Here is a 21,427-nt window from a genome sequence, read left to right as displayed (position 1 = left end):
CGTTTCCTCCCACAATTCGAAGATGTGCAGGTTAGATGGATTGGCATTTGGTAAATTGTCTATAGTGTGCAGGGATGTGCAGGCTAGGTGGATTGGCCATGGGAAGTGCAGGCTTACAGGGATAGTGTAAGGGGGTCTGGGTGAGGTACTCTTTGGATAGTTGGTGTGGACTCAATGGGCCAAATGGCCTGCTTCCACACTGTTGGGATTCTATGATTCTAACACTTCACAGCCAAACTATTTATAGTTATTGAATACAAAATACCAGGAAGTAACAAGTTGAAAAGCTTTGAACAGAGGATTTGAATATATGAAGGCTTAATGTTGCATGAACTGAAAATTAGAATCTTAAAGTTTAAAACCATTTATGATCATTCCACATTAGATAATTCATCGATCTTCATTATAAATTAGTCAGTGTCAAGTGATACTTATTATGGCCATCAAGATATAGATTAGCTAAATATCCTGAAACTATTTGGAAGTAGTATTTATTTCGGCCTATACTATTGCTAAGGAGGATCTGACCAAGAGTGTGGGTTACCTGTTCTCTTAATGTTGTTCACTCACTCTTGTACTCCTTTCAGTTACTCCAATGTCATTCATTTCATTTTAACATGGCAACACTACAGATTGCATTTCAACTCACACTGAAATGGTTGTTTTACCTCTGGGAATCCGACCAGAACCAGCAGGGTGAAGATGTTGGTGCGTTTCAGATGGAACGGCAACTCCTCAATGCACCGCTGTGTGCAGGCCGCAATCACCTCCTGCCATTGCGGGCTAAAGTTCAGGTCCCTGAGGATATCTGCCACTGAAGATGCCCAGTCCAGGCTAATCCTGCTTCAATCAAGTGAAAGGCATAGTGATGGGGCACTTCTTCATTCAAGAAATACAAACAAGGCATTTTGTGATGTTCAGCTTTCTAGACAAGGTCCCAGAATTTAACAATCACTATTATAATCTTGAAATCTACACCAATAAAAATACATTCATATAATGCCTTTCACAACCTCAGAAGTGCTTCAGACAATGCAATTTCTGAATTCTAAGATCTACTGAAATGTTGAAAAAACAGTAGGAAATTGCCACATGGCACAATCCCATGAATGAGAAAAATTACCAGATTATCTGTTTTAGTCAAAGCGATGGAGTGATTATATATTGGCTCTGACACTGGGAAGGACTCAAAGAGGAAGAAGGTGAAATTAAAAAAAACACAATTTATTACTGTACCAAACTGTGCTAGAAATTATTTTAAAGCTTTAAGCGCTCCCTCATACAAAAATAAACAAACGAATAAACATTACCAGTCCAAGCACACTGCTCCGAGACTAAACAAAACCTGTGTAGTCATCCAGCCAGGGTGCTTCAGCTTGCCTTCTGCTGTACTAAGCAATGCCCACGATGCAAAGAGGACATCCTTGACTGCTGCATCAGCCTCTGCTGGGGAGATTCTCAACAGTAATTGTCCAAGTAGCCCCAGCGTCAAGTGATAGGTCTCAATCAGTTGCCCAGGGTTCTGCATTGCCACCCGAAATAGCAGTTTCAGTACTTGCCTCAGGTTTGGTAGGCACATGGATGAATCCTGTGGGATTGAAGATAGTATCAAAAATCTGTGCACTGGTTCAGAATGCCCAGTGGTAACTATCAAAACAGCTATTGTGAACACAGCTGTACATTCTGAAATGTCAATGGACTGAGTTCTTTGGAAAGGCTTGCAAAACTTGGGTTTTTCTTTCTTAGCCTGGCAAGGTGACTCGACTGTGACCCGAAAGAGGCACACAAGCTGTTAAAAGAAATGAAAAGGGAAGTCGAAACAACCAAGTTAGGCTCTGGCATTATCACTGGGTCAAAAAACCTGAAATTTCCTCCCTAACAGCACTGTGGACAGGTGTGGAGCGCAGTGGTTTAAAGCAACAACTCACCAACAGCATCTCCAGGCACATGGACAGCAAATGCTAACTTTGCCAGCTACAAGCACATCCTATTAAACAATCTGGAGAAAATGACATGGGACCAGATAGAATCAGCTGAAAGGGAAAATTGAGCATCATTTTTAGGAAGCTTCTTTTCAAAAGACTGAACCGCACACAGAATTAACTTCCAAATGGAATACAGGTGAAAACCTTGCTAGAATTTAGAGAAACATTTTGATGTTGCAATGGGACAAATGTGATCTTTCTGAGAAGGAGCTGAATAGATTTCCCCTTGTTCCTCACAAACCTGGAAAATTCCAAACATTCCAAAGTTTCAGGCCATTCACATTCAAGTTCAGAAAATAAATCTCAAAACAACTAACTTGAAATAAAACCTCAGTGAAACATTTGAAAACCCAATCCGCTAAACGTAAACTAATTATCATAAGCAGCCAAAAATAAGCACCTTCTATCATACGTTTGAAGCCTGTTTATTCACTTGTTAAATATATGAAAATGCTTCCCAATAAAACCAGTGGCTCTTACAGTTTTCACAGGAGGCAGCATTGCAGCCAGCAATCCGAGAATTCTCTCCTGTGAGCATTCAGCAAAGACCTGGTCTTGGCTGTGCACGGGCTCTCTGATGGCAGTGTGTGTCTTGAAAGAGGTTTTCGATCCAAATGTGCGAACTGCAGCTGCTTCCACAGCGGACTCTGGTCCTGGAAAATCAAAAAAAACAGCCCCTAAAGCAATGCAAGAAAATTCATTTGATCTCTGCACAGTCAATACTGCACTCATTCTTACACCAATTCTGGCCCCTCAGCCTATTCCACCATTTCACCAGACCATAGAAAACTCATCTCAGCTTAACTCTTTGATCTTTAACACTATCGCAAAAGGAACAGTAATATTTGCAAAAACGGACCTGTGTCAAGATATATTCGTGGTAAGACTTGTAATAAATTAAACTGGCTTTCAGTAACACAGGAGTCAATAAAGCGTTTATTTGTTATCCAACACAAAATATTACTTTTAATCTCACTTCACAAACTCTATCTTCCCAAGTTGCTGAGTAAACTGGATCTAATTCTTCATAATGCTTTGGTGAAGAAGATTATATTGACTTACCTGCTTTAACCACCTCCACGGCTGATGTAGACATTTGCTGTTCAGCTGCATTGGAGTCAGGCGGCTGTGTTCCTGACACAGAAGACAGCAGCACCGATTCAGTGGCCACCGACTCATCAGCACTGGTCGGAGGTGGCTTTGCGAACGCGTCGGATGCAACACTGGGTACAAAAGAATGCTGTATTTCTCTGGATGTAGTGGACATCACGGACAACAGTGAACTGTGCACAGATTGGGAGGCACTGAGTTGCTGTTCAGTCTTGGGTGGCTTCGTGGAAAGGTCAGAGGAAGGCTGTTGTATAGAAGCAGCATCAACTACAGAACCGCTGTGTTTAACTTCATCTTCAGAGGCAATATCTGTTACCATAAAACTTAACTGACTGGGTGATAAAGCTGCTGAGGAACCAGTCGTGGATAAAGACATGCGATGTGATGAATCAGAGTCCGAGATCATATTGTCCTTACTGCTCTCAAAGTTCAAAGTATCGCCTCGGGATCCAGATACCTGAAGCACCTGTACGCTCTCCCACTCAATGCTGTCAATACTTGCCAAAGTGGCATCACTTTCACTTGATTTTAACTGGAGAAAAACAAACAAAGAATCATTAACATCATGGCAAAGAAATGGCATAGGATTATTCCTCCAAGATATAACACCAAGCCACGTAAAGGAATGTACCGAAAATGTTCAAACAAATAGGTTTTAAAAAATGTGCCTTAAGAGACCTTGGAGTGCAAGTTCATAGCTCCTTGAAAGTGGAGTCGCGGGTAGATAGGATAGTGAAGAAGGCGTTTGGTATGCTTTCCTTTATTGGTCAGAGTATTGAGTACAGGAGTTGGGAGGTCATGTTGCGGCTGTACAGGACATTGGTTAGGCCACTTTTGGAATATTGCGTGCAGTTCTGGTCTCCTTCCTATCGGAAAGTAGTTGTGAAACTTGAAAGGGTTCAGAAAAGATTTACAAGGATGTCGCCAGGGTTGGAGGATCTGAGCTACAGGGAGAGGCTGAACAGGCTGGGGCTGTTTTCCCTGGAGCGTCGGAGGCTGAGGGGTGACCTTATAGAGGTTTACAAAATTATGAGTGGCATGGATAGGATAAATAGACAAAGTCTTTTCCCTGGGATGGGGGAGTCCAGAACTAGAGGACATAGGTTTAGGGTGAGAGGGGAAAGATATAAAAAAGACCTACGGGGCAACATTTTCATGCAGAGGGTGGTATGTGTATGGAATGAGCTGCCAGAGGATGTGGTGGAGGCTGCAACAATTGCAACATTTAAGAGGCATTTGGATGGGTATATGAATAGGAAGGGTTTGGAGGGATATGGGCCGGGTGCTGGCAGGTGGGACTAGATTGGGTTGGGATATCTGGTCGGCATGGACGGGTTGGACCGAAGGGTCTGTTTCCATGCTGTACATCTCTATGACTTTAAGTGACACAGAGGGATTTCGCAAGAGAATCCTAGGGTTTATACTGAGGCAGCTGAAGACACTGCTGCCAACAGAGAGGCAAATAAAACTGGTGATGAACAAATCACAACTGAGGGGGTGCAGCGAGAAACATTGTTCTTTTGAGTGAAGTATGGTGGAAGTGTACTGCAAGGAGGACTGGGCTGAAGTGAAATCAGGTGCCACATTAAAAACTTCATTTTTCATTAGTAGAGATTTTTGATTTTATTTTAATCAGTTGGAAATTACATAGTCTAAAACAGCTTTAGCAGAACTTTAGAAATTCTGATGTGTTGAAACTAGCTTTGCATCAAAACCAGTCCTAAAATTCTAGTCGTCCAATCCCCTCAAATGGACTGAATTCCTTTGTCCTCCCAATAATTACTGAGTTGATTTATAAACATAATAAAAAATGTTCTAAAGGAGCCATTGACTTAGTTGAGCCCTCTTCTCTGTCACTCCTTTGCATTTTTTCTCCTTGTAGCCATCTGCCTCACAAGGTGTCACTCACAATGAGGGTTTAGGACTAGGAAGTAACCAGCCAGAATGCATGAATCAAAAATTAGCAAGTTATTAAGAATTAGGCGGAGTATCCATTGGGTCATTTAGGTTCAAGACTACAATTAATTTTTGCACAAAAAAAATCTAAGATCAGGAAAGTAACCCACTCTTGTAACAGTTTCTTTGGGAGAAGTGACTTTCATTTAGCAAGCTTTTGTTTAGTACAATTTTTAGGAACACAATAGAAGTACTAAATGAAGGACAGCTGTTACTAATTTGAGGAAATAAGTTATGAACATAAATATTAGCATGCTAGAGTGCTACAGTACGGAGACAGGCCCTTTGACCTAGACTGTTCCATTCTGACCAAACTGTCTACCCACACTAACCCCATTTCCCTGCACTTGGCCCATATCCTTCTAATCCTTTCCTATCCATGTATTTGTCCAAATGCCATTTTAATGTTGTTAACGTGCACACCTAAACCATTTCCGCGGACAGCTCATTCCATACGCATACCACCTTCTGCGTAAAAAAGTTGTCCGCAGGTTCCCTTTTATTCTTTCCTCTCTAACCTTAACCTGATGCCCTCTAGCCCTCGATTCTCCAACCCTGGGGAAAAGACAGAGTGCATTCACCTTATCCATGCCTCTCATGACCTTATATACCTCTATAAGGTCCCCCTCAGTCTCCTAAGCTCTAAGGGAAAAGGTCCTGGATTGTCCAACCTCTCCCCAGAACTCAGGCCTTGGAGTCCTGACAACATCCTTGTAAATTTCTTCTGCACTCTTTCGAGTTTAATAAACATTCTTTCTATAGCAAAGTGACCAAAACTGAACACAATACGCCATATGATCTCACCAACGTCCTGTATAACTGCAACATAACTTCCTAACCTCTATACTCAATGCCCTGACTGATGAAGGCCAGTGTGCCAAAGCCCTCTTCACTGCCCTATCTACCTGTGATTCAACTTTCAGAGAACTGTGCACCTGAAGTGCATTGTCAAAAGTTAAAATAGGCATTTAGCACACTTGCCTTCATTGGTCAAATCTTTGAATATAGAAGTTGGGATTCATATTGAGGTTGTACAGGATGTTGATGAAGCCTCTTCTGGAGTACTGTGTCCAGTTTTGGTTGCCCAGTTATAGCAAGGATATTATTAAGCTAGATGTTTGAGCAATACAGTGGCTCAGTGGTTAGCACTGCAGCCTCACAGCACCAGGGACCAGAGTTCAATTCCAGCCTGGGGCAGTTGTCTGAGTGGAGTTTGCACATTCTCCCCATGTCAGTGTGGGTTTCCTCTGGGTGCTCCGGTTTCCTCCAATAATCCAAAGATGTTCAGGTCAGGTGAAGTGGCCATGCTAAATTCCCCTAGTGCTCAGGAATGTGTAGCTTAGATGCATTATTCAGGGGAAATATAAAGTAATAGGGTAGGGGAGTGGCTCTCGGTGGGTAATTCTTTGGCAGGTCAGTGTGGACCTGTTAGGTCTAACCGCCTGTTTCCCCACTGTAGGGATTCTATGTTGCTGTATAAGGAAGGTTTGAGTTATAAAGAAAGGCTGGGACCTTGTGCACTGGAGTGTAGGAGGTTGAGAGGCAACCTTACAAAAGTTTATAAAATAATGAGGGATATAAATTGCATTAATGGTGGTTGTCTTTTCCTGAGGATGGGGGATTTCAAGACCAGGAGACATACTTTTAAATGTGAGAGGAGAGTTTTTTGTTTTTAAAAAAAGAAATGACAGGCGAATCTTTACATGGAGCGTGATTCGCATGTGGCATGAACTTCCCGAATAACGGGTGGATGTGCGTACAATTACAACATTTAAAAGACATATGGATAAATACATGAATATGGGCCAGGAGCAGGCAGATAGGACTAGTTTAGTTTGGAATTATGTTTGACATGGACTGGTTGGACCAAAAGGGTCTGTCTCATTGCTCTATGACTCTGATGTCACAAAGAATTAAGGGCTACGGGGCGAATGCTGGTAAGTGGAGTTGAAATGCCCATCAGCCATGATTGAATAGCGGAGTGGACTCGATGGGCCGAATGGCCTTACTTCCACTCCTATGTCTTATGGTCTATGAACTGCTAGAACCATCAGTTGGAAGACAAAAATTCAATGTTAAGGAAAAGAAATTAGGCTGAATGTACCTTAATTAGATCACACGATGTATCGTGTATAGTCATACACTAACTTCAATAACCAATATTTGTGTTTCATATTCTAAGATACCTTTTTGAAGAAATAATTTAGAATGAATTTCAAAATATTTTTAGGATTTTAACATTAAAATTTTCAAATATGCCAATTTGCCTTCAGTACCTTTCTAAACAGTCTCGAATTTTCATTTGTATTAGTACTGACTTCATGATCAACTTAGACCAAGGTAGTTGAGTATCTCTAAAGCAAAGATCCCAGAAACAATACCCAACTTCTAAACCAACATTTCCAGAGGATCCAGATAAAGCATTGATATTCATCAACATTCAGCTTTTCAATAATGCAACATAGATTACAATTTAATTATTTAATTCCATTTTACACTTTTCCCCCTTACTGAAGCTAATGAATTAGACTGGCTTGTGACACATGTTGCAGAATCAACAGTGCAATTTGAACTCATTGAACGCTTCAGGTATCCAGATACCACTGTACATCACTCATGCAGTTCAAAATATATCAGATTTCATAGAATCCCTACAGTGGGGGAAAAAGGCCATTGGTCCAACAAGTCCACATGGTCAATTCACCAGACCTGCACATCTTTGGATCGTGGGAGGAAACCAGAGCACCCAGAGAAACCCCACGCAGACACGGGGAGAATGTGTAAACTCCACACAGAGAGTCGCCCGAGGCTGGAGTCGAACCTAGGTCCCTGGTGCTGTGAGGCAGCAGTGCTAGCCACTGAGCCACCGTGCCCTTGAAGATCTCCGGGCATAAATTCTGCCCAACTATTTGAGTTTACCTTCTCTGGGATTTTCTTCCGACTGGACTGAACAGCTGCCTCCTCATTTCCCGAACGAGTATCAGACAAAATTGCTTTCTGGACATTAGCAGGAGTGGATTCCTAAAGAGTTGCAAAAGATAACAAGCAATGGTTACTTCCTATCTTTAAGTAAGCAAGCAGGATGTTTTTTGTGAAATTTATGCTGATGAACAAAAATGCACTGACCTGGGGCATAAGAAACAGAAGAAATTTCTTTATTATTTTACAAAATGTGGACAGAGCTGCCAAAGCCTTTGCTGCTTATCTCTAATTGCCCTGAACTCTGAGTTTTTCAATAGAATGTACTTCTGATGAACATTTTGAATTGTTCTTTAAAAATACATCTACTTTATTCACTGGCATGCTTTAAATTTATTTATCCAATGAAGTTGGGCCAGCTCTCTTCATAGCTACCCACTTTAAGGCTAATGTCAGAGATATCAATTCTATGATAATCTCAGTGGTTCCTGACGTTATTAATTAAACCTGTTATTGCCAACACTACATTTAAAATAGCTTCATTCTGGGTTGGTTGCACAACGTATTGTTCCAATATTGTCACAAAATTCATTTTCAGGCCACTATTGCCGAATTGATTGGTCTAGTCTGTATGACGATGCTGTAGCTCAAGTATTGTAACTGCAAGAAAAACTTGCAAGTGTGTAGCACCTTTCATACAATTAAACATCCCAAGGCTGTTCATGAGCAAATGATCAAAAACAGCATTACACTATACCACAAAGAGATATTAGGTCAAATATTTGAAAGTCTGATCAAAGAGACAGGCTTGAAGTGGCTTAAAACAGCAAAGAGGCAGAATAGTCTAAGGATTGTATTCCAAAGTTTAAGGCCCAGGCAGTTTGCCTCAGCCACCACTGGTGACGTGGTCAAGCACAGGAATGAAGAGCAGCTTGGAATAAGTGGACAGAGTGCTTGGGAGGCTGGGAGGTTGGAGGAGATTGGTGAGTTAGGGATGACAATCCTGGAGAGGCTTGTACCTAAGGACAATAATTTCAAAATGAAATTTGCTCGATCGGATGCTAACATGGATCAACAAGCATTGGGGCCATGGGAAAGTGACGCACTGAGGGTGAGGACAGTGGCAGAGTTCTGATTGACTCCATGTTTACGGAGAATGGTCGGGAAAGTGCTGAAAGAAGATGAGGGTTTCAGCAGCAGGAAGAGTGAGACAAGGGTAGTCAGGTGATGTTACAGAATTGGAAACAATCCACCTTAGTAAGTGTGAGAATGTGGTAGGAAGCTTAGTTTGAAATCAAATCCAACACAAGTTGAAGAGTCTGACTTCATCTCAAATAGTTGCCAGAGAGGAATGGAATCTATGGCAAAGAACATAGAACAATACAGCGCAGAATAGGCCCTTCAGCCCTCGATGTTGCGTCAACCTGTGAACTATTCTCAGCTCGTCCCCCTACACTATCCCATCATCCACGTGCTTATCTAAGGATTGTTTAAATCCCCGTGAGGTAACTACATTAGCAGGTAGGGCATTCCACACACTTACCACTCTGAGTAAAGAACCTGCCTCTGACATCTGTCTTAAATCTATCACCCCTCAATTTGTAGTTACCCCCCCTTGTACAAGCTGACGTCATCATCCCAGGAAAAAGGCTTTCACGGTTTACCTGATCTCTTTCAAATCCCCTCAGCCTTCTTCTTTCCAATGAGAACAGACCCAAGTCTCTCAGCCTCTCCTCATAAGACCTTCCCTCCAGACCAGGCACCAAGCTGGTAAATCTCCACTGCACCTTTTCCAATGCTTCCACATTCTTCCCAAAATATGGCAACCAGAACTGTACACAATATTCCAAGTGTGCCCGCACTAGCTTTTTGTATAGTTTCAGCATGATATTGCGGCTCTGGGACTCAATCCCTCTATGAACGAATCCTAACACACCGTATGCCTTCTTAACAGCATTATCAACCTGGATGGCAACTTTCAGGGTTCTGTGTACATGGACTCCAAGATCCCTCTGCACATCCACACTAAAACTGGAGTTTTTAGTAGGGACAGGGATTTCTGACTTATTAATACTTGGACAATGTTTCTGTCCAATCAGGACAAGATATCAGATGTGAAATAGGATAATTTGGAGAGAATGGAGGGATCAGGAGAGCTGGCAGAATTGAGTGTTGTCAACAAATGAGAAAATGACTATGGTTTTCCATGACACTGCCAAGGACAGCTTGTGGATAAGAAAGGAGGAGGAAGGCAAGGATGGATATTTGGGGGAAACCAGAAGTAACAGTACAGGAGCAGAAAGGGAAATCGCTGCAATGTTTGCAGAAGTTGCTGAAGAAATTCAGCAGGTCTGGCAGTGTTTGTTAGAGAAATCAGAGTTAATGTTTTGGGTTTCGGAAATAATAGCATCTGGGAAAAAGTTGTATTTATCTTAATGTCAAGAGTGGGACAGAAAGAAGAGTTGGTTGAGTCAAGAGAGGGAAAGGGAGGGGGGGGGGGTGAGAGAGAGGAAGAGGTAGGGGGAAGGTTGGAGGAGGAAGAGGGGAAGCAAAGGGATTGTTGATAGGAAGTCACTGGACTCAAAATATTAACTGGGCTTTCCACATATGGTGTCATGCCTCATGAGTTTGTCCAGAAATGTCTGCTTTTGTTTCAGATTTCCAGCATCATTTTGCTTTATATTTATATTATATCAATGCAATAACTTTCTGGTTATGATCAGTTAGTTAAAACCCATTAGTACTATGAAACTGACAGTAACCGCAGGTTCGGCAAGGCAAGAAAATGGGAATCCTGTGCCAACCTCTCGTGTTGGTGTGTACACATGAGCAGTTAAACATGGAAATCAGCATGCCACCATTAGTGGTTCCCTGCCCTCTACACAGGTTATATATTGTTAAGCTCCTCAAAAATGGAAATTTCCTTTTTTTCCTAAATTCACTCCTGAGGAGTAGGTGCGGTTGGCTGTGTTGGCATTTCTTGCCATCTCGAACCACCGCAGTCCATGTCACGTGAGTTATGAGAATCTACACTTTTACACCATCAGTCACTGTGCGAAAGCCCCAAAACACTTTGCATTGCTAGGGTCATTAAAAAAAAATCTTGAACAACCGGACTCCAAAAACCTTTTGGAGAAACAGGAGAAAAGAAAGATTTAAAAAGGAATACTGTGTCAATTCTGGTCTCCCTGCTATTGGAAGAATGTTGTGAAAGGGTTCAGAATGAGTTACAAGGATGTCGTCAGGATTGAGGGTTTGAGCTCTGGGGGGGAGCGGAGAAGACTGGGGCAATTTTCCCTGGAGCACTGGAGGCTGAGGGGTGAACTTATTGAATTTTATAAAAGCATCAGGGACATGGATAGGGTGAATAGCCAAGGTCTTATCCCCAGGGTGGGGGAGTCCGATAAGGGCATAGGTTTCAGGTGAGGGGGGAAAAATTTAAGAGACCCCTGAGGGGCAAGTTTTTCTCACACAGGGTGGTGCGTGTATGGAATGAGCTGCTGGAAGTAGTGGAGGAGGCTGGTACAAGTACAATGTTTAAAAGGCAACTGGATGGGTAGGTGAATAGGAAGGGTTTAAAGCGATAGGAGTCAAATACTGGCAAATGGGATGAGGTTAATTTAGAATGTCTAGTCAGCATGAACAAGTTGGACCAAAGGATCTGTTTCCATGTTGTACATGTCTATCACTCTATGACATGAAGGGTAACACGTTTTACACTGAGTGGCTCGTGTGTAGAATGAATCTCCGAGGGAAGTGGTGGATGTGGGTTCAATTACAATGTTTACAAGGCATTTGGATATATTCATAAATAGGAAAGCTTCAGAGGGTGATGTGCCAAATACAGCCATGTGGAATGAGTTTAGTTGGGGAACATGGTCAGCTTGGACTGGTTACGGCCTAAGAGTCTGTTCAATGCTGTATGACTGACTAATTCTAGAACCATAGTATTATACAGTAAGAAGTGGTTCTTCAGCCCACCAATTCTGTACTGCTACGAATTCACTACTTTCTGCACTAATCCCACACTCCAGCCTCAAATATTATACCATAGAATCCCTACAGTGTGGAAATAGGCTCTTCGGCCCAACAAGTCCACACCGACCCTCCGAAGAGTAACCCACCCAGATGCACCTAACCTATTATCCTATGTTTACTCTTGTAAAATGCACCTAATCTACACACCCTTGAACTCTATGGGCAATTTAGCATGGCCAATCCACCTAACCTACACATCTTTGGATTGTGGGAGGAAACTGGAGCACCCAGAGGAAACCCAAGCAGACACGGGGAGAATGTGCAAACCCCCCACAGACAGTCACCCGAGGCTAGAATCGAACCCGGGTCCCTGGTGCTGTGAGGCAGCAGTGCTAACCACTCAGCCACCGTGCCTCCCAAACACTTGAAGTGCTCATCCAAGTACATTTTAAGCATTGTGAGGTTGCCCACCTCAACTACCTTCCCGGGCGGTACATCCCAGATACTCACCATCCTCTGAGTGACAAAGATTTTCCTCAAATCCCCGTTCACTTTTAAAATTAAGCATCCTTGTTATTAACCCTTCGATTAAGGGAAACAGCTGCTCCCTGTTTACCTTGACCATGCCTATCATAATCTTAGACACCTCTATCAGGTCCCCCTTCAACCTTCTCCGCTCCAAAGACTATCAAGCTTATCAAGCCTCTATAGCCGAAATGCTCCACCCCAGGCAATATGCTGGTGAATCTCCTCTGCACCCTTTACAGTGAAATCATGTCCTTCCTATAGTTTGATGACAGCACCACATACAGTACTCCAGCTGTGGCTTAACCAAAGGTCGATACAGTTCCAACATGATCAACCGATTCTTATTATCGATGCCACATCTGGTAACGGCTTGTTTTTTTTTAAAGTTTACAGTATTTTAGCTTATACCTTAAGTTTATGTGCATACCTCAATCTTTATTTTGCTACCTGAAAATAGGCTGCAAGATGAAAAATCATCCAAGTTTTTTACTTCCTGGTTTGCTGTCATAGAGATGTACAGCATGGAAACAGACCCTTTGGTCCAACCCGTCCGTGCTGACCAGATACCCCAACTCATGAGAATTCTTCACTGTAATTAACTGTAACCTTGCTTGATGGCATCACCGTTGCAAGATGCTGAAGACACCAGGAGTTGATGTTGGAATCACTAATGTTACTTTGATAGGGATTTATATACCACACAGACCTCTAGATCTTGGCAGCAGCAGGTGCCATCACATCACTGCTGGCTGTGAAATCTGCACTGCTGCTTTTCTTCTTTAAACCCAGTAAGAGTTGTCAAATACAGCTTCAGAGCACAGTCCGTTCAGAGCTCCTACCAGGCTACCTGAATATTGCATGAACCACCTCTGCAGAACTGCATCAGTGAGCGAGCCGCAGTAATGAGCTTATGCTCTCCACAGCACTGCCTAACCACCACAAACTGCAGAAGGCTATGGCTCATCAATCTGCATCTTTTAACGAAAGAGCACACAGCCATTCCACCGAAAGCCCTGAACAGAAAATGAAGGGGTTTTCATCAGATCAGACTCAACAAGTTTCAGAGAGTTTAGTTTCAGCAGTTTAGTTCGAACATGTGGACATTTTGTATAAAGCTTATCAAGCTGAAACAATGACAAAAGTAAGTTAATTATTTACGTTTGATGAATCCAGGTCAGAGGATTGAGACTGGGCTTGCTGCTGGCTACTGATGCTACATTCAGTTGTGGAAAGTATCGGTTCACCAGTGTCTGTTGAAGTACCGGTTACATTCTTCTCACTTTCAGCTGACACGTTGGACAACAAAGAAAGCACTGCAGAATTCTTTAGATCTGGACCAAAACAAATTTAGCAAGCATTATTACCTTTATTTTAAAGAAAAGATAAATACTGTTCATAGGTCAGTCAGTATTTGTAAAATGGACAATTTGACAAATGGATGTTCTTCACAGGACTTGATGTTCCAAAGGAAATCTTCCCTTGAAAATGAAGTCTTAAAAGCTGTGACTTAAACATTCATTTACCTTCACATGCCACTGATGCCCTTTAGCGTGCTATATTTCCAGACCATTACTGCATAGAATTACACAATATAGCACTTAAACAGGTCATCTGACCCAACAGTTCTATGTTAGTATTAACACGACACCCCAAGCCTCCTCCACCTTATTTCCTCTAACTGTAGCATACCGTCCTCTATTCTTTTCTCCCTGTGCGTTTATCCAGATTCACTTAAATTCATTCTTTTGCCTCAACTTCTAGATTTGGTGACAAGCTCTACATTCTAACCATTCTCTACTGAAATCCTTATTGGACTTATTGGATTTATTGGAGATAGAGATTGGTGTTAGATATGGGTCTTAGAGCTAGAGATCAAAAGATGTAGGAGTAAAGTGTTGAGTTGGGTGATCAGCCATGATCATATTGAATGGTAGGGCAGGCTCAGAGGGCCCGATGGCCTACTCCTGCTCATATGTTCTGTTTCGATGAGTGGCTATTCCATCTGTTTATCATTTCTAACTTCTTCTGGGAAGCACATGTATCTTTTCTATCTCCTCAATCTCACTGAGCGACTGTACAATACAACTGGCAGCTTCCATCAGAAAGACACCACCTGAGCAACACAACACTCGCCTCAGTGCAGCACTAGAATATCAACCTAGATCACTATGTTGAACTCCATCACTGAGACGTACAGAACTGACCTTTTGCCTGAGATGACTACCAGCACAGACCAAATTGCAGAATAACTCTCAACAACAAGCCACTCCTTTTCAAGGACAGTGGAAGGCTGCTGCCCATGAAGTGAAATGTCAACAGGTAAAGCAGTGCCAGCAAACAGCACACATTTCCTGCCCAGCGTTGGTATAGAGGGTTCCCAAGAGGTCATACAGCACAGTGACAGCGTCCCTAACTCTCATCCAGAAGATCAAGCTCAACTCCCAGCTACGCTGGAGGTACGTCATAACATGACCCAGCAGCTGAATTGACAATATTTTAAAAGCTCCCAACTGAACAATATTTTGCTCTTCCACGTGGTTACCCTCCACCATGGAAGTACCATCTTCCCCACCACGCAAGACATGAGCCTTTAGAGACTCAGAGTCCTACAGAATGGAGACAGGCCCTTTGGCCTAGACTGGTCCATGCCGACCAAAATGTCCATCCACACTAGCCCCATGTCCCTGCACTTGGCCCATATCCTTCTAACCCTTTCTTATCCAGGTATTTGTCCAACTGCCTTTTAAATGTTGTTAATGTACCTGGCTCAACCACCTCCGCTGGTATTCATATGCGTACCTCTGTGTAAAAAAGGTTCCCTTTTATTCTTTCCCCTGGTATCTTAAACTGAGGCCCTCTAGTCCTCGATTCTCCAACCCTGGGAAACAGACTGAGTGCATTCACCCTATCCATGCCTCTCCGGATCTTATACACTGCTATAAGATCCCCCCTTCGGTCTCCTACGCTCTAAAGAAAAAAATCCTAGCTTGTCCAACCTTTCCCTGCAACTCAGACTGTTGAGTCCTGAGAACGTCCTTGTAAATTTCTTCTGCACTCTTTCCAGTTTAGTAATATCATTCCTGTAGCAAGGTGACCAAAACTGAACACAATACTCCAAGTACAACCTCACCAACATCCTGCACAACTCCCCAACTTCGATACTCAACACCCTGACTGAGGAAGGCCAGTGTGCCAAAAGCTTTCTTCACTGCCCTGTCTACCTGTAACTCCACTTTCAAAGAACTCTGCACCTGAACTTGAAGATCCCTCTGTTCCACTACACTCAAGGCCCGACCATTCATCATGAAACTCCTACCTTGATTTGACTTTCCAAAATACAAGACCTTACACTTATCTACATTGAACTCCATTTGCCATTTCTTGGCCCATTTCCCCAGCTGAACAAACAAACAAAATCTATACATTTCAAAACAGGAATGATGATTCAATGCTCAATTAGAAGATCATTTGCAGGAAAGGCTCACAGGTCCAAGTGACTGGTTGAAGACTGGCAAAGGGCCTGAGGTCAAAATGCTGATGTCATTTCTTTGGTGAACTGTTCAAAATTATTTCTGAGGGGGCCCTGGAAGAGGAGGGAGGGGACATTTCACTCCCTTTAATCCGAGTTGAATTCAAATGCACAGCAGAGGCAGAAGACCAATATAGTAGAAGGATAAACATATAATTTAAAATCCATGATTACTTTAGCCAACTATTGTGTACATTTATAATTGAATTAAGGAATGTGTGTCTTGCACATGACTAACTTTTGCCTTGGTGTGCTTTGAGTAGATATTCGGTGATGAGCTCTGTGCAGTGAGCCTCCAGTGCCGCAGCATGTTTGCGTACATCTGAGTCCAGCTCCTCTTCGGCAGGGTTTGGTTCTGTTACAATATCAGCTGTGTAGAGGGCCAGTGCGCTGAACAGCAGCCAGGTGTAGTTGTGGATATATGGCTGTATGAGCCGGTGGCGGTCACTAATCCGAATCGTCACCATGGGAAACACTGTAATGCTGTGTGTTGGCAAGTGACTGCAGGAATTAAAAAGAGAGAAATTTGGTATCTGTCTTAGTGCAATACAATTCACCACACAACTTAACACAGTTAAAATAGTATAATGAAGGAACACAGTGCAACTGACAGCTGAATTGAAGTAGCTTTTGATACAATTATAGCACTGTCCTTCGCCAGCTTAGTTAATTACACGGAAACAACTGCAACATAAGAGAAACCGTATAGAAATAAGGAACCTTTACTGGGGATGAAACTGAGTGAGCCAACATAATCCAACTACAAGCAGTTTAATCTGCTGAGTCCAAGTTACACGCTGACCAATAGATGCTAGGGTGCACCAGAGGGAGGGAAACCTTATGGTGAAACTTATGCTCAAAACAGTTGGAAACATTTCCCAGAAAGTCAATTAGTCAAGTAATTGAAGAATAAGATCTCCAAGTCAAATGTGCTGGAAGCTATGTTCAAGGGCACGATTTTGGCAGTTACTCAGAAGGCCATATGGTGAGATATTTCCATTCATATCTTACCCTAGGCACCACACTAGAGGCAGAGGGAAATAAATAAATCAGTGAGTTTACTGGAAACTCCATGGGGCGCTTTTAAAGTAGGCACGTCTGTTTACAACAGAGTGCACAGATGGTAGCAACTGTGTGGAATGACAATGACAAATCTATAGAGTCCCCGAAAAAGTCTGCTTTAAATGACATGAGACAACCACATCCTCATTAAGGATGCCTACCTCCTTCACCTTATTACCACCCAGTGCCACCCATGCATCAGCTTTCAATTGCTGAACCCCTCTTCCCTCCCATCCCAACATACTCCTGATGGGTCTCTCTCATTCCAGCCTCCACAAAACGGCATTAAATCTCAGCCACCCATCTCCTCTGAGCTCGCTCACCTACTGGCACCCAGCTAAGGAAACAAGGCAAATGGAAAACTCCCATCCTTGGTTTCAAACCTCTCCATGGCCTCAACCCTCCCCATCTCTCTCAACTCCTCCAACTTTGCTCATAACAACTCCACCTCTCCCTGAAACCAGATCTCTGCATCCAATCGATTCTGACCATTTCAGCTCTCCTGAAGCCAGTGATGGCTTTTAGTTGCCTGGACCCTTAGCCTCTGGAGTCCCTACTAATTCTCTATTCATCTTTTCTATCATTAGCAACCTCTTTACAATTGTACCTCTTCAATCAGTTTTTGCTCATATAATCTCATACCCCCATCTAGAAGTCAATGTCAAACTTTATTTGACAACTTTCCATGAAAACGTACTATATTCAGGCAATTATTTTTAGATTACTTACAGTGTGGAAATAGGCCCTTCGGCCCAACAAGTCCACACCGACCCGCCGAAGCGCAACTCACTCATACCCCTACATTTACCCCTTAACTAACACTACGGGCAATTTAGCATGGCCAATTCACCTGACCCACACATCTTTGGATTGTGGGAGGAAACCGGAGCACCCGGAGGAAACCCACGCAGACATGGGGAGAACGTGCAAACTCCCATCCTTGGTTTGAAACCAAGTTGTTGCTGATGGTTTCGTTTTTATTCCCAGTGTAGGCCTCTGATCTAATACCAGAGGAAGGAATGGGAAATGGCAGTTCCATCTTACACATTACTGTCCTCCATTACCTGTCAGGGTATTTCTTCGCAGAATAGCATCCATAGCACAGATCAAAGTCATCACATACATTACAGTTGATCCTGCGGCCTATGATCAACCCCTGGCAGTGATCACATGCATACTCCATATTCACCATTTTGTGATAATCTTCGTGATGTTCAGGCATCACTCCACCTGTAGAATAAAATCATCACAAAAACAAATCAGCCACGATTCACCGTTAGCCTTCAGGAATGTTACAACACTCTAGAATGCAGCGATTTAATATTGAGGAAACTCCTGGTAAAACCCAATTCCAACATTTTGCACAGGAATTGTTAACATTACCCTGAAGTAAACACCAGTACATTTTGTCCATCAAATACAACATTTTGAGAAAGCCAAATGTTGTAATACGTTAATCGTGGACAGGAATTTGATAATACTGGATAAAGCACCATGCAGTGCAGAGCAAGATACCCCCAACTAGTTCCAGGACTGCAGGCCCTGACTATGCATCAACACAACAGTAACCAGTTTTAGGCTGTCACCAGTTAGTACTCTGGACAACTCTCATAAATCAGCTCACATATCTTCGGGATACAAGCTTTCTGCTTCTGGAAACCGACCACTGGAAATGTCACAACGTCCCTCTATCATTTAGATAGCAGGAGAAACACAATCAGATTGTGCAACCTGAGCGATTACCTCGGATGGTATTTCCCAAATTACACTGATCACGTGAAGGCCAGCTTAATGATACAGCTCCCACTTTGCCCTGTACTGGTACCAGTGCCCCATGAACCAACCTCTAATTCTCTCTCACAATCTTAGAGTCACACATTCCTGTGGTTATTACCTTTGAGGTTGTGCTTTTTAAATTTCGCCCCAAGCTGCTCATAATTGCCATTTTACTAACCCTATCTCTGCTGGTGGTACCCCAGGTGCACAACAATATTTCTCTTCAGTCTAAGACAAATGTCCCAAACCCCGATACTGGAATGACAGGACAACCTCCTGGACTCTCACTCTTGGCTGCAGAGAACTGTGTTTATTCTCCCTTACTATATGTCCTCTACTATCAGGTTAAAAATCTTACAACACCACATTATAGTTCAACAGGTTTATTTGGAAACACTAGCTTTCAGAGCGCTGCTCCTTCATCAGGTAACTAAATGGGGTAAGATCGTAAGACATAGAATTTATAGCAAGAGGTCCTGCCCCACTAGCTACCTCATGAAGGAGCAGCGCTCTGAAAGCTAGTACTTACAAATAAACCTGTTAGACAAGAACCTGATGTTGTGCGATTTTTAGCTTTGTCCACCCCAGTCCAATACCTGCACCTCCACATCATCTCTATTACCAAAGCATTCCTATATATTCTGCTAAAGTGCTACTAAATTAGTTACAAAATCAAGTTGCAGTAAAAGGGCAGAGAATTGGCAAAGGAATATTGACAGGTTAAAGTCAATGGACAAATTATTTTGCAGATGGAGTTTAATATGGAAAATATGAACCTGTCCACATTGGCAGGAAGAACACAAAAAGAAGCATATTACTTAACTGGGGAGACTGTAAAACTGAGGTACATAGGAATCTGATGTCCTAACATGTGGATCACAGAAGGTTAGTATATGGATTTAGGAAATTATCATGGAGGTAAGTGAAATGTTGTCAGTTATTGCAAGAGGGATGGAATAAGTCTTTACTTGAGCAATCCATGGCTTTTGTGAGACCACATTGGAACTGCTGTGTACAGTTTTAATCTCTGTGTGAAAAAGACATCATTGCTTCAGAAATAATTCAAAGGAGGTTCATTTGATTTATTCCGAGGTGAAGGGTCTATCTTAAGAAAAGCTGGATATTTTCCATTGGAGTACAGGAAAGAGAGGTCACCTGCTTCTCAGTCTTGTGTTCCTCATTTACCCTCAACCAGGTACTGGTTGGCTAACCTAGGGCTGAAGGTTAGTATAAACCTGGTATCTATTCAGGATCATTAGGAAAAGCAGAGAAAGAAAAAGACAAAATATAATGTCACAGCACTGAAAAAAGATATAGTGAGGTTTTAAGACAGAACAGTGGAGCTATACTGTTGCAGAATATACATTAGAAGCCAGCAAATAACAGAATGAGACAGAGGGAAAAATCTTCAGAATAATCACAGAATGTTTCACATCTTTCAAGTGGTACAAATAGGGACTTCAATTATTTGAATATTGAGAGGGAATATACCATTAAGGGAGGGAAAGGATTTCATGAATTTTGTGCAAAAGAACTTTCTTCACTTGTATACAGCCAGTCTAAAGAAGAAAGATGCAGTCCTGAAAATGAGGGCAAAAGGACTTTCAAATGGGTTGCAGGATTACAGTCTAGTTAGAAACATTGACACCCACTGGATTAAAGAGATCGTGGCTGTTTGCATACAAACAGACAGTATTTATGAATTGGTGCTTTCCAGACTGAAAGAGCATGTGCTTTAGTGTTCCTGTTTTCTTTCATATACATTACTGGCTTTGGCCAAGGTATACAGGTGCAGTTTCAGTGTCTGCAACTGGTGTGAATCTCAAAAATGGAGCCAAGAGTGAGGAGGGTTGTAAAAAATTCCAGGACACACAGTTGTGAAATGGATAGAAGCACTGCAGATTAATGTGCGATACGATGCACTTCTGTAAGAAGAATAACGAGAGATAATACGAATTCAATGACGGGAGTTGAAAGTGTAAGAACAGAGATCTGAGGATGTAGAATTATAACTCTTCCAAGTTGGGAAGGCTGCTAAAACAGCATTTGAAGATTTGGATTTCGTAAGAGGCATGGAACACACAAGCAAGGAAGTTATTCTGAACCTTTAGAAATGACTGGTTGAAGTATGGTGGCTAACGTTGAGCAGGAAGGTTAGAATGGAACCAGAGGTGAAAGACATCAGCTTTGTGGAGATACTAAAGAAACTGGGGCTGTGCTCCTCAGAACAGAATGGGTTAAAGGGCAAGCTGATAGCAGTGTTCAAAACGGTGAAGGATTTAGGTAGGCTAAATCAGGAGAAACCGTTTTCTCATGGCAGAAGGTTCAGGAGGGACACAGATTTAAGAGAACTGGCACAAAACCAGAGACAGCACCTTACACAGCAAGTTATTATAATCTGGTATGTTCTGCTTGAAAGGATGGAGGGAGCATATGCAATAATAACTTCCAACAGAAAAATGAATACTGAAAAGGAAAGATTTTCTGGGCTCAAGGCAAAGAGAAGGGGACTTTCAAAGAGCTCTTTCAAAGATACAGCACAGAGATAATGGATTCCAGTGCTGTTTCATTCCTTGACTGATTG

General features: G+C 42.4%; 1 protein-coding gene across 3 annotated transcripts in view; it reads right to left on the bottom strand.

Annotated features, from left to right (window-relative positions):
* The window catches only part of zzef1 (zinc finger, ZZ-type with EF hand domain 1), a 240,311-nt gene that overhangs the window by 75,908 nt on the left and 142,976 nt on the right, over window positions 1-21,427 (bottom strand). For 2 of the 3 annotated variants that reach the window (XM_060848324.1, XM_060848326.1), the window contains exons 35-42: window positions 18,132-18,297; window positions 16,244-16,506; window positions 13,635-13,807; window positions 7,971-8,072; window positions 3,048-3,627; window positions 2,466-2,638; window positions 1,311-1,588; window positions 669-843 (exon numbers count right to left, since the gene is read on the bottom strand). In XM_060848324.1, coding sequence (XP_060704307.1) covers window positions 669-843; window positions 1,311-1,588; window positions 2,466-2,638; window positions 3,048-3,627; window positions 7,971-8,072; window positions 13,635-13,807; window positions 16,244-16,506; window positions 18,132-18,297 — 1,910 coding nt within the window. The remainder of the gene's footprint in view (window positions 1-668; window positions 844-1,310; window positions 1,589-2,465; window positions 2,639-3,047; window positions 3,628-7,970; window positions 8,073-13,634; window positions 13,808-16,243; window positions 16,507-18,131; window positions 18,298-21,427) is intronic. The other variant, XM_060848325.1, reaches the window with a different exon arrangement.

The sequence above is a fragment of the Hemiscyllium ocellatum genome, chromosome 31 (genome assembly GCF_020745735.1).
Source record: "Hemiscyllium ocellatum isolate sHemOce1 chromosome 31, sHemOce1.pat.X.cur, whole genome shotgun sequence".
NCBI classification, from domain to species: domain Eukaryota; kingdom Metazoa; phylum Chordata; class Chondrichthyes; order Orectolobiformes; family Hemiscylliidae; genus Hemiscyllium; species Hemiscyllium ocellatum.
Note: the sequence above shows the minus strand (reverse complement) of the source record. Positions and strands in the feature narration are given on the sequence as shown.